The 13,544-nt window shown below is 40.3% G+C and overlaps 1 protein-coding gene across 3 annotated transcripts in view; it reads left to right on the top strand.

Moving 5' to 3' along the window:
* Window positions 1–13,544, top strand: part of LOC145673133 (uncharacterized) — a 175,633-nt gene that overhangs the window by 152,907 nt on the left and 9,182 nt on the right. For all 3 annotated transcript variants that reach the window (XM_081742540.1, XM_081742542.1, XM_081742539.1), the window contains 2 exons: window positions 2,604–2,750; window positions 4,774–4,914. In XM_081742540.1, the coding sequence (XP_081598666.1) occupies window positions 2,604–2,750; window positions 4,774–4,914 (288 nt within the window). The remainder of the gene's footprint in view (window positions 1–2,603; window positions 2,751–4,773; window positions 4,915–13,544) is intronic.

The following is a 13,544-nucleotide window of genomic DNA, read 5'->3' as shown; positions in this document are numbered from 1 at the left end:
CACTTCATGATTGGCAACCTGTTCTTAACGAAAAGTAACAAGTAACAGTATCACGTGAACACCACGTCAAAAAGTTTTTTTTTTTTTAATGCTGTGATAGCCCTAACTTCTTAATTATTATTCAAATGGAGAAGTTAAATCGGAAATGGAATATACTAGTTCGGACGCTTAATTGACCACAGAAAACCTCTTCTCACTATGTCAGTGTTTTCATTCTATCACGATCAACATTAAAATCGGAAGTAATTGATTCCTGCCACTTCCGGTTTTAGTAAACAGATTAGACTGGAGATAGAATATAGTTTTGAAACACTTAATTGATTACGGTGAATTTCTTCTTCTTGATATCTATTACGTTTTTTTTTTTTTTTTGTTCTACGGCATTCAATGGTAAAACCGGAAGTGGTTAATTTGTACCACTTCCAGTTTGAACAGAAGGTTAGAAGAGAAGATGGTACCTATACTTAGAATGTTAAAAATATTTAAGAAAAATACTTCTCATTATCTCTTATCGTTCTTGTTCTATGTAGGCCAATATTGGAACCGGAAGTTATAGTAGATTTCAACCACTTCCAGTTTTAGTAGAGAGTTCAGAATGGAGACGTAATGTGTCTTTGGGACAATTAATCGATTGTAGAAAACCGCATGTCTCTACCTCTCACTGTTTTTGCTCTATGCGATCAAATTTAAAATCGCAAGTGATTAATTTATACCACTTCCGGTTTGAGTATCAGTTCCAAAAATGAACTCAATTCCCAATTTTTGGTCCTCTATATTCTGATCAAATTTGGTGATGATTAATCAAGCAGTTCTCGAGATTTTTTGTCTCCCGGATTGAGGGACGGACGGACATGGTCAATTATTACGGAATTTTGGTAAACCAAACTTTATGCCAAGTTTAGTCAAATATTGATGTAAAATAACTTATTCATGATCAGTATGATATTCTCATTTACATCATTAGCTCCTGTAATGGACTCAGGTCTTGCGAATCGACGGGACAGGACTGTTGAAGAAGCAAAATCATAAATATTAATATTTATAGACAGTATTAATAAGAATGGTGGAAGTATTAATATTAAATAGGATAGACTGTATTAAAACATAAAATACTGATAAAAAATAAATAAAATAATTTGTTTTGTTAGAATCTGAAACATTACTACAAAGACTTCAGATTAAAATACTGTAACTTTTGCATGATTTTGATCATGCATATTGCAAAATACATGAAAATGTAACATTTCTTTAAGATTAAGAATGTATATTCTACTGATACAGATGGTGATCAGAAAAATGGAAACACCTGAACGAAATTGCAACTTACCAGATTAATATGGTGTCGGGCCACCTTTCGCCTTCAGAACAGCCTTGATGCGACGTGGGATGGAGGCATAGAGGTCGTGAATGGTAGCAAGTGGAATTTTACACCATTCCTAGTGCAGGGCATCGGCCAGTTCTGTGAGAGAGGGTGGAGGTGGAAATCGTCGCCGGAGTCGTGTTTCGAAGACGGACCACAGATGTTCAATTATGTTGAGATCTGGGATTGGGCGGCCAGGGGAAGTATTGAACTTCATCCCAATGTTCCTCAAACCACGCGGCAACAACGCCAGCTGTGTGAATGGGTGCATTACCATCCTGGAAGATGGCGTCATTGTCCGGGAACAACATCCGGACCATAGGATGCAAGTGGTCTCCTAAAATTGCGACATAATCGTTGGCAGTGATTTGTCCGCTAAGTGTGACCACAGGGCCCAGTGAAAACCATGATATGGCGGCCCACAGCATCACCGAGCCGCCGCCATGTGTCACAGTTGGGCGGAGACACTGCAGATCATAAGCTTCTTTGGGCGTTCTCCACACATAAACACGGCCCGTGGTTGGGAATAGGGTGAAGGATGACTCATCCGACCATATCACACGTTTCCAGTCTTCAACGGTCCAAGTTGCATGGTCGCGGCACCATTTGCGGCGTGCGAAAGCGTTATGGTCCCTGATGAGCGGTTTGGCCCATGCAACACGATCCCGTAAGTTCATCGTCGAAACAGGGTGGCGGAGGTGCTGATTGAGTTCCTCCGTCACTTGCTCCGCAGTGGCACGACGGTTCTGCGTGACAATGCGCTTTAATACCCGACGTGACCTGTCACTCATGATTTTCTTCCGCCCACTGTTCCGCTTCCCCGATGTGGTTTTCCCGTGTGTTGTGTAGGCCGTCATCACCTTCGACACTGTCCCACACGACACACCTAACACAGTAGCCACTGCCGTCACACTCACTACACATAACCGCGCACCAAAAATTTGGCCTCTTTGAAAATCTGAGAGGTCTCCCATTTTACACTACCTCCGTCTGCTGCAGCCACTGGACACTGCTGTTCCACTGCGCCTGACGTAGTATGGAGACCGACCTAACACACCACCACCAGCGGTCCGGCGCTGCGGGCGCCACGACACCACTGCCAACCCATACATCTGACGTGTTGCCAACTACAGGTGTTTCCATTTTTCTGATCACCATCTGTAATAGTAAACTAGTAAGTTGGAATAGATTTTTAAAGACAGAAGTTGAAATATTGAAATATATTATTGTTTCCTTATTTCAGAGCGATTCTTTACACCGTTGTGGAAGATTTGCTCTCCAATTTTGGAATGGATGGGAAAGCCTGCCTTTTACGTGCCATTTGTGAAGTTCATGGACATCCTTTGCAGCATTTTGGTCTCTTAGGAGAGATATTAAAACTTTTCTTCACGTAAGTTATACCTTATTTAAGACAGAAACTAATATTATATAAGACGAAGCTGTAAAGAATAAACTTATGTTGGACTTTGGCAAGGGTGGTGTGTTTCAAATGCTAATATTGAATACATTAGCTATTAATGTTTACAAGATTCTTCCGTTCAAATAAGTACTTCAATACATTATCGAAATCATTTACACTAGGCTTTGGAAGAAACTACTACACTGTATACTGTTGCTTTAGACGACACAATTTTTTTTATCCACCAACTATATTTAACAAACATTGGCTCCTATTGCTTACTCTAACATTTAGTCGGCGCGAATGAAATGTCCTTCCTAGGCCCATCATTTTCAAAGGCCAGGAAAGTGAAAACTAAAACACCTAGTTAATCAAAATAATCCCAGCTGCAACCACACATTTTTGTCATCGCTCAACCAAGAATTGGATTCCTTTACGGAAAAAAAAAAGTCTGTAGAAGTCCTCAACCGCACTTTCCATCGCCCAATCATCAAGAAAGTTCCTAAGAAGTGGTTGAGATGCCGGAAGGGATGGCAGTCACTTGTATATATATCTAGGGAATACAGTTACTGAGAAAAAGTTTCATATTGCAACTAATGGAGAGCCTGCAACGTCCTTCGCGTACCAGCATTGTCGTGCAACATGAGGATCATTGGTGTATAATTGCGAACAAGTTTGCGATGCATCCATGAGTTCAGCTTTTTCACCTTACCGATTATACAGAGTCCTTGTTGGCCAGTGTCTACTCTTCTAGCATCCATGAGTTTAACTTTTTTTCATTTTACCGATTGTATGTAGCCCTTGTTAGCCGGTGTCAACTCTTGTGGCATCCATGAGTCCAACTTTTTCACCTTACCGATTACACGGAGCCATCGAGAGATGGCATGGTGTTTACTTAACTCGTCTCCAATGGCATAAATACTTTTTGAGTGTCTGTTTTCAATGGATTCCTGAGGAGCTCATCCGAACATGATGCTGAACGGTGCCCATGGAGCTTATTTTGCAATACTCTGTCACCGGAACGAAATATGACAAACCAACATGCGAATGGTGCGTCATTTGCCATACCTGGCCCAAATCAATGCACTGTTAATATGCTACATTTTTGCTGCTTACCATGCAGTATGTTCCAGTTTGAACTCTTAAAAAAATCACTTGCAATTGTTTGTTCTTTATTGTGTACTTATCGTATTACCCTGTTCAACAACGTACTTCTTCCTGAATGTTTGGGTATTCAGCCTATTTGCTGGACGTGTACTGAGTTTGTGACAATTGACGCGTGACCTTAGTTCATCTTAGTGCTATAATGCTGACTTTTCCCACCAGACACCAAAGCGGACGTTATGTACGCATAACCTAGTACTTTATGAATAGAATTGAGTGTTTGAAACCAAAGAAAGAGATTCATGGAGGTAGGGGGAATTCATGTCGATAGCCCATTTAGCACGTCAATATTACTGAAGAGGTATCGTGGCACTTTGTTGTTATGTATTAATTTAAATTAAGAGGAAACATAACCATCCATTAAATAAGTTTACCCACCAACTGTATTAAGTCTTTGCTATTTATATAAAAGCACATTGTCAGTAAATTAGAAGGCAGCACCAAATGTGTTCATTTTATGAAGCGAGACAATGTGACATGTACAAAAAGGAATCCGAAATTAGGGTTGCCTATGAAAAGAGACATATTTTTGAGATGAGAGACAAGACAAGACAAATATATTCACATAAAAGCAGATACATTTTCCAAGACAAGGTATAACTTTCACGACATCTTTCCAAAAAGAGACAGCCTCGGAAAAAAATTGCTGAACACTACAAAAGTTAACATGAAAAATGACGAATAGCGTAGATGATATTCAAGAACTCAGAGCTTTCCAGTTAAATCAATTAGCAAGTTTAGAATCGTATGTAAGAAATATGACAGTTTTCATTTCTTCAAGAGAAAAGTATAAAAATAACGCTTTTATAAAGTATCACGCAATCTTCTTTATTTTGCTTGTGTTTTTCAGAGCCAGTAAGTCGCCGTTCGCCGACCTGTTGGAAGAATATATCGAGGCAGAAAGAGCGGGAGGGGAAGACGGAGATTGTTGGCGATACCACAAAGATTGCCCCAAGTCCCTCTTCCTTTGGAAGGAGAGAAATAAGTATTCGTAAGTATAGGTTTCTGCAATGGGTTTTGCGGTCTTCCACATTGTCAACACCAAACACAGTTTTTAATCTACAATCGCTTGTTTCTTAACAGTTCTTGCACCAGGAGTTATTTAGCTTTCATTGGCTCTTTATGGACACTCCTGATGCTAGTTTAAAGCACATACGTATATATTTCAGGATCATCCAAAGGATGATAAGTAATTTTAGACATGAGGCTTTCCTCCTCTTCATTGGAAATGTAGCTTTCCAATTCAACTATACATAACCCTGGTTGTCTGGACCCTCATAGCAATTGATTCAATAGAAGTATTACTTACTAATAGAAATTTTTGAATATTTGAAAATTGTTCTCGCAGTGACTCTGTTGATCTTCATCTTTTTTAATTGCTTAATTTTGAAAACCAAGTATTTATACACATATAGAGTGATTCAGAACAATAGACCCGATTTCAAACCTCTGCATCGATCCAACCAAGAAATGCCTGCGAATAAACTAGTGCTTGTTACCAAGGTTGACCATGATAATAAAACCGATACGAGTAAATGGGTTCTACTAGGTTTCGGTTCCAAAACCGGAACAAATTTTCCGAGAGAAAAAAAAAACTATTCCACATGCGAAACCTAATAGTGCGGTCTGTAAGTGCAATAATTTGTATGGATCGTGCATTTCCGGTTACCAGCACGAAATTTGGTCAGAGCGTTTAACGTGACATGTAAATGAGAAAAAAGCCGGGAGACAGCTTCTCAATATGTTTTGTGTGACTCTGGGCGCCATCTTGAAAAATGGCCTACTTTTCACAAGTTCCCCAAATTTTGTCCGATTTACACCGTCTTTGGGCTCAAATTCACAGGCAAAACAACTATAGAAGACTGTGAACTGCTAGACAATAACGGCAATAGCTTTAATTTCTTGAGGGGGGCTAGTGAAAGGGCACAGGTATTCTGGGGGGCAGTTATTTTGTGTACACCAAAAATAAGACTATTGTGTTACTTGACCTATATATCAAGTCAACATCTCTGGGAAGGGGACTCACGACAGGCCCGTATCCACGGGGATCATGGGGGCCACCCCCTAAATTTCTACTGCCGCCCCTTAAGTTTTCACGGTAGGCTTGCAAGAGCAGATATTACAGTTAATATCTGTTGTTACTGTTTGTGAAAAGTGTGCGTAATGGTAATTTCATGCTTTATGTAGAAGTACTCCAGTCCATGTGACCTTGGTACTTAGATTTGGACCACGTACACTACGGGCGATGGTTACCAGTCTTTCTTCATACTCTGAAGCAACTTGCAGTTCGTCATCCTGATGTATTTAAGGAATTCTCTAAGGGACATTTCACCAGTAGGAAATCTTACCGGCACTTTTCACGTATGTCAGACGACCACCTTCACGAACAGAACAACAAACCGATAAAAGAAAGTGGTTCTGTTTGTCCCGAAGTCGCTCGTTTACTGGCTGAGTATGAAGACAGCTACTCTGCTGAGTTGCACGTATCGAGATCACACCACGAGAACACGAATGCATTCCAAAGCAAGTACAGGACACATGTGAAGAACCTGATTGATGTATTTCGTGATACTGGTAATCCTTTTGAAGAAGAGCATCTGTCTACAGTTGGGCTTACCAGACGTACAACGCCAGAAGATTAGTGCCAGTCTGTTCGCATCGTAGCTACCACAGGAGCCAAAATGTATGAGGACTTCGTTTATAACCGTCTAATGACAAGCAAACAGTACATACACGATGCTATAAAGAAAGTTAATATGCAGCTTTTCAACTGTAGCTTGTTGAAAGTTCGTTGCAAAGATAAGATGAAACTTGCTAGTGCACACAAAGATTCTAACCTGTTCTGCAAGATGTTCATAGTATGTCAGGAAAGGGAGAGCGATATCAGAGAATTCTTTTCTCATGAGAACACAATTTAACCTCCATCAATATCTGAATTTGGAGATCTCAGACTTCCTACCTCTAAATCAGATATTTTGAAACGTTTTGAAAATTTTGATGTGTGTACAAGTACTATCATCCCCCATTCCTCTTATCTTGTCGTCGATGGAGCGATGCTGGTACACCAACTGCAACCAGGAACAGCAAAAACATTTGCAGAATATGCCGCATTCGAGACACTAAACGTGGTCTTTGACCGCTACATTGAAAAGAGCTTGAAAACACAGACGCGTCAGAAGCGTGGGCAGGGCGACCGCTTTGTTGTCAAGTCAACGGGACCGTTTCCAAACAATTTCCAGAAATTCCTTGCAAACGATAACAACAAGGAAAGGTTATTTCATTACCTCGCCGAAACAATAACTGCAGCTGATATTTCAGAAAGAGAAATATTCTGCACAAGAGGAAATGAAGTCTTACCCTCTTCCTTAGACTTAGATATTACTGGTATTTCTCCCTCATCCCATATAGAAGCTGATGGAAGAACCTTCTGTACGTCCGTCATGCCGCAGAGAAGGGACACAAAAGTACAGTTGACTCTGATGTTGTTATCGCTCTCTTTGCATTTCTGCATCTGTCACCCACTCTGGAGAAACTATGGATTGATTTTGGTTCTGCAAAAATGTGACGTTTCATTTCTATACACACCATGTGCACCAATTTACCTTTTGGAACGATAGATTTGCTGTCTGTTGTTGTTTTTTTCACAGTTTTACGGGCTGTGACACAGTATCAGCCTTCCTTGGCGTTGGCAAGACAAGTGCATGGAATACGTGGATGGCGTTTAGAGAAGTGGATACAGATTTCCGGGAACTGTCAGTCGTTCATTCTCACGATGTTGTAAGCTACCAATCTCGCATGCTAATCCAGCGATTTGTGACGCTCATGTACAACATATCAAGTAATTACTTGCGAGGAACTCAACGAAACCAGACGTATTCTATTCAGCAAGAAAAATCGCACAATAGACAGAATATCTCCAACCGAAGACGCATTGAATCTCCATACAAGAAGAGCAACTCTTCAGTGCAAGATCTGGTGACAGTGCCTCGAAAAAGATGTGCATGATGTTGAACCCCTGAACTGGGGTTGGAAGAAAACAGATGACGGACTCGGTTACCAACCTGTTTGGACTACGTTGAGGAGTATGTCTGACAACAGTCGACAACAGTGACATGCCGTTGCAAATTTGCGCTGTACTTGGGAAATGTACTTGTATTAAGAACGACCTCGTCTGTACGTTGCTTTGCGAATGTGAAGAACAATGCTCATAGTGATATCACTATGAACACAGCAGCTGAACTTTTTTTAAAATGTGAAATGAATATGAGTTATTAGATATGTAACTTAGTTAGATATGTAACTTTTATACTCTACGTATAAAAGTTGTAGAATTATAAACTGTATTAGTTTGTACTTGATATACACACCTCTACAATAAAAACTCACGGTGAGGTCGGGTGACCGGGGAGGCCATTCACGCAGTTAACCCTTATGGGACCTTGCCTTTTTAGGTAAATTTTAGAGTTTCAGTCAAGCAGCTATTGCAACGAGACTATTTATCGTAGGATCATGGTTCATACCTAGGTTTTTTTGTAATGAAGCTGCGTTTTCAACTGTACTAGTCAAATTTCCTTATTTTGTACCTAAGGCGTAAAATTCCCGCCCAGAGTGGGAAAAACGGAAATCACAAAAAATTGGCACCAATATCTCCCCTCGAACACGCAAGTGGTACATGACACGAACATGCATGTGGTACCAAAAAAACTTTGCTTTATAGTGAATGGAATGAGGTATGAAGAATTGTGCCCCCAAAATTAGTGCAGATGCTATTGTCGATTTACCAATTTCCCTCAATAATACATTGTCAGTCAATTGTTTTTTAATGAGCTTCAGCATAAAGACTATTCTTCGCAAGAACATGAATCGTACCTTGTTGTCTTTGGAGTGAATCAACCTTTCGAGTGGTACCACTCGCATGTGGATACCATGTGCCTATGGACGGAAAATTACCTCCAAAGGGAAATTTTGTCAGAAAAATCACTGTTTTACAAGTTTGGGTCCCTCTCCCCCCTGTGTTAACGCTTGGATCTCAAAATCGCCTAAAACATACTACATGGTGTATGTAATATATGTGGAAAATATCAATTTCATATCTTGAAAACTAAGGACGGTAAAGAAAATTCCCCCACGTGGAAAGCATAACCCTTACTACTTTAAAGGAAAAACAAAAACTCCCTGACACGTCCCTATCTATCCGAGGATCATAATTCGCAAACGATTTCGTGTCAAATTAAGGTAGATTTCAAATGGTACCACTCACATGTCCCTATCGTGTCCCTGAGGGGGGAAAATCCCGAAAAAGGGAATTTTTCCTGAAAAAATCTCATTTTTTCAATTTGAACGCGATTTTCTCGCTCTGATACACAATAGGGAAATTATAATGATACAGTTGGAAACAGTGTTTCATTACGAGTACAACGACGTACGAATCATGATCCTAGAATAAATAGGAACGTGTCAAAAAATGCCAAAAAGCTCTAAAATTTATCCAATTTTTTATTCTTCAATGTTCGTGACGTAACCACCCGTAGGCATCGTACGCGTGACTGGAAAATGCCCATGAAACGCATTCTTTGATGCTTCCACGCTTGAATAAATGCAAAAAGCCCGGTGTGAAAAAGCTTAACTAGAGACATATAAGGCAAATTCCAAAGGTCGACGCTGTGGTACAAATCTGATCCATCGGTCCCCAAAGGGTTAAATGACTAAAATCGGAAAAGTTTGGTATTAATTGTTTCTTATTCTGTTTGGCAGCAGGCTAGAGAAGAAGAAAAGTGTTTTCTAAAGCTTTCATGTAAATATTTAGATTAAGTTGCTACAAGTTACCCATTTTCCAATATGGCGTCCAGTGTCGACCATAATGATCCTACGAACTGTCTCCCGGTAATTTTACAACCTTCATTGGACATGTAACAAAATGGCGAACTTTCATGCTGGTAACCGGAAATGCAGGATACTTACGCTAACATACCACACTATAAAGAGATTTTCTGTTGAAAATTATTATATAAACCAATTCAGAGAAAATCGATTCTGGTTCTGGAATGGAAATCGATTTGAAGTGGTAACAAAATTACAGAAAAACAAGTAGCTTCTGTAACAAAACACTGTAAAGTGATTTCCTCGAGTTATCATTTTGCAGTTGTTCAACACTGCTTGCTGTTTGTAACGATCTTTAGCTATCTATGCTTGCAAATTATGATATGGAAATATATTTCGTTTATGTTATGGAAATACCAAATTGTGGTTTTCAGTTTTGTGAACAGAACCGAAATTTCGAAATGTATTTCAGTTCTCTACCTAAAGTATAACCAACTAAAATGTTTATTTAGGTTCTGGGACTGGTCTCACAACATTTTCCGTTCAGTTACCATTAGCAACCCTACTTATTATTATTGAAATTCGAAAAGGAGAATCTAGTCTGGATTTTGCAGTAATTGCCTCTAGGTGTCCCTCCTAACACCATATTGTACAGTTCTCCTTTTAGTAGAGAGCTTAAACGTAGTATACAGGAATTTTGAACTTTTCCAATCACTTTTAATTATAAAAATTCCTACTATGTACAGTAATAGTAATTACAGTCGAAAATACTTAGATATTTGGTGCTTCTTTAGTGAGATTATAGGAACATAGAGACCGAACGTCCTAGGGTAACAGGACCCAAGGCTCTTGTGGTCAAGGGGTGTTATAGGCATCTCTTAGAGACCGAACTTCCTAGAGAGGAGGTTAAAAACTCAAAGACCAGGCGTCTTAGAAAATGATGAGATTCAGTGTCGTGCCGTGAGTGGGCGATCGGGGCGACAGCCTCGGGCGCCGAAGTAAAGGGGCTCAAAATTTTGGGGAAAGAAAAGATATATATATATAAAACGGAAGGAAAAAGTAATAAAAAATGCTCAAAATCAAGGAAATGCAGGGTTTATTTTTGAAAATTTTTACACGCTTCGCGGCTAGTCTGTTGACTTCACTCATACGTTCGGAGATGCCGATGTCGTCGTATACTCTCGCTCCGAGCGCTGATTTTTTACGGCACGGCATTGTTGAGATTATTGCGAGGACCAGGCGTCCAACCGAAGGGCTCTCAGAGACCGAGCGTCTTAGAGAGTGGTGAGGATATTGCGAGGAGCAGGCAGGCGTCTTAGAGAGTGGAGGTAATGATCAATCTGCGAAGAATGATGCCCTCTGCGGTGATGTGGCTTCTTTTATCCTGTAATGTTGCTGACTTCATTGATCTTCGTTACTTAACGATTGACAACATCTTCTTTGTGGTTGTCTTCTGAAGTCGTTTATAGCCAGCACATGTGGACAAAGGTTTAATAATTAAGTTGAATAGCATCCGTGACAGTATATAAAATGCAGCATCAAGTAGGGCGCACTGGATCGATCCCACATTTACAGAATGAGTATATGAAAGAACAGTAACGTGATATGTAGTGCTGCTCCGCGATGCATTATGTACGCTGGTTATGCTCTCTAGAAACAACAATCGAAAGCAGGCCAGAGAGCGACAGTCACTAGTGGCCGAGTGTTAGCGAGATTTATATTTGAATGGTCGAACAATACCTTGTTGTCGAATATGGCACCAATTTAAGCAAGTTTCCGCATTTGACCTCTGAACAATTATGGCATATCGCGACTGCGGATTATCCTTCTGCGACATTGGTCCCCTATCGGACACTACATCCACAGTGACGCAAATATGCGGTTCTCCATAAAAGCTATACACAATAACGTGTAAGATTTCAACTACGAAGCGAAAGGTCAGCTTCTTTTGCGCATTGCTTTGATGGACCTGAAAGCCACATTGGCGCGCGAATTCAGGGTTGTCGTGCAGCTACTAGTGACTAGTTTGACTTCATCTGGTAAAGCGGGACATATTTATTTGGCGCATCTAGCTGCTGCTGTACTGGCTTTGGCATATTAGCATAAGCTGTAATTCTGTGAGGCTACAGTAATGTGCGTGGAGAGCAAAATTATGATAAGATTTTTCTCTTCTCGGTCGAATCTAGCTTCTGTCTGCAGCATCATGATGGCCGAATCCATGTCTAGCGGTACATACAGACTGGGCAACGCCTGTATTCTGCTTCTTCACCCCTGTCAGCTATCGGATATTATGATATGGGGTAGATTTTATGCCCGACTGTACCGTTAGATTCTGTGCCTCCTTGCATCTAAGAGGGATTGGCGGGTCTTTGTGCAGTCAACGATACATTGATGAGATGTTGGCCCCAGTTGTGGTCCCTTTACTCAGGTCCTGGATGAAACTATTTCAAACAGAGTAACGCGCGACCGCATCTGACACGCAATATCCTACACTTCCTGGTTGGACATTGATGTTCTACTGTTTCCATAACAAGCCTGAACACTTCATATTTTGAAGATTGAACACTTGCCCATGATTGCACAATTTCTCACACACGAGATACCTCCCTAAATGTAACTACTCGTAAGAAGTTGTAATTTGTCGCAGGCATATGGGTTTGTCATACTCCAGGATGGGTTCTGGTACAAAACCTCGCAGCGACAACCTCGCTTCCTAAAACCTCGCGGCCCAAAATCTCGCCTGTTCAAAACCTCGCGGCCCAAAATCTCGCCAGGCCGAAACCTCGCCTTGCAAAACCTCGCGTCCCAAAATCTCGCCTGCCAAAACCTCGCGGTCCTGATCTCTGGATACAGAATCTCGCAGGGTCTAAACTACGCGGGACGTAATCTTGCCTGGGAAGAAATGTCGTCAGTATGAAACCTCGTCACGACGGTTTCTTCGATGTAGAATGCTCTATATATTGCTATACATTTTGTAATAACACATAATTGGGTTAAAATAATGACAAGAAAATATTCTAACGCGTGCTTTGAAAATCTGTACATATAAAAATGAAAATTACTATATTTGTGAGATCATACCTCTTGAGCCATCCGACCGATCTCGATCAAATTTTCAACATAGATGACGTTCGGGCCTGGGATGTCTTTTGTAATTTCACTTTGACGAAATAATGAAGTGCAGGGCGGGATATATAAAAATAAATAAAACTTAATTACTCTTGAACCAAGAGATCAACCTCGATCGAATTTGCCAGAAAGATCAGGTTACCGCCTGGGATGGTTTTTATCATTTCACTTTGACGGGAAGGCGGAGGGAAAGGGGGAAACATATAGAAATATATAAAAATTAAATTGGCTGCGTTTGTGACTTAGTAACTCTTGAACCACCCGACCTGTCTCGATCAAATTTTCCATATATGTGGAGTTTGAGCCTGGGATGGTTTTTATTTCACTTTGACGGCGACCTTAGGAAATTCTAACAAAATCGAATAATATTTATGAAAGTATGAAATAATATGTGAGTTTTTACGTCCCTCGATTATGTCCTCTATGTTAAAGGAGACGTAGATGATCAGGATGAAGGAAATGATGGAATGAAGAAAGTGGGAAAAAACGGGAATATCCCCAAGAAAACCCACACACACAATGTTTTGTATATTATTATTATTATTATTATTTGTAATATAGAATTGCATATTAAGAAACTCATTGGGTAAATTTTAAGGAAAGGTTTCATTCCGCAAATTTTTGGACAAGCGAGATTTTGGTCCGCGAGGTTTTGGACGGCGAGATTTTGAC

Source organism: Thermobia domestica, chromosome 16 (genome assembly GCF_964235325.1).
Source record: "Thermobia domestica chromosome 16, izTheDome1.hap1.1, whole genome shotgun sequence".
NCBI classification, from domain to species: domain Eukaryota; kingdom Metazoa; phylum Arthropoda; class Insecta; order Zygentoma; family Lepismatidae; genus Thermobia; species Thermobia domestica.
Note: the sequence above shows the minus strand (reverse complement) of the source record. Positions and strands in the feature narration are given on the sequence as shown.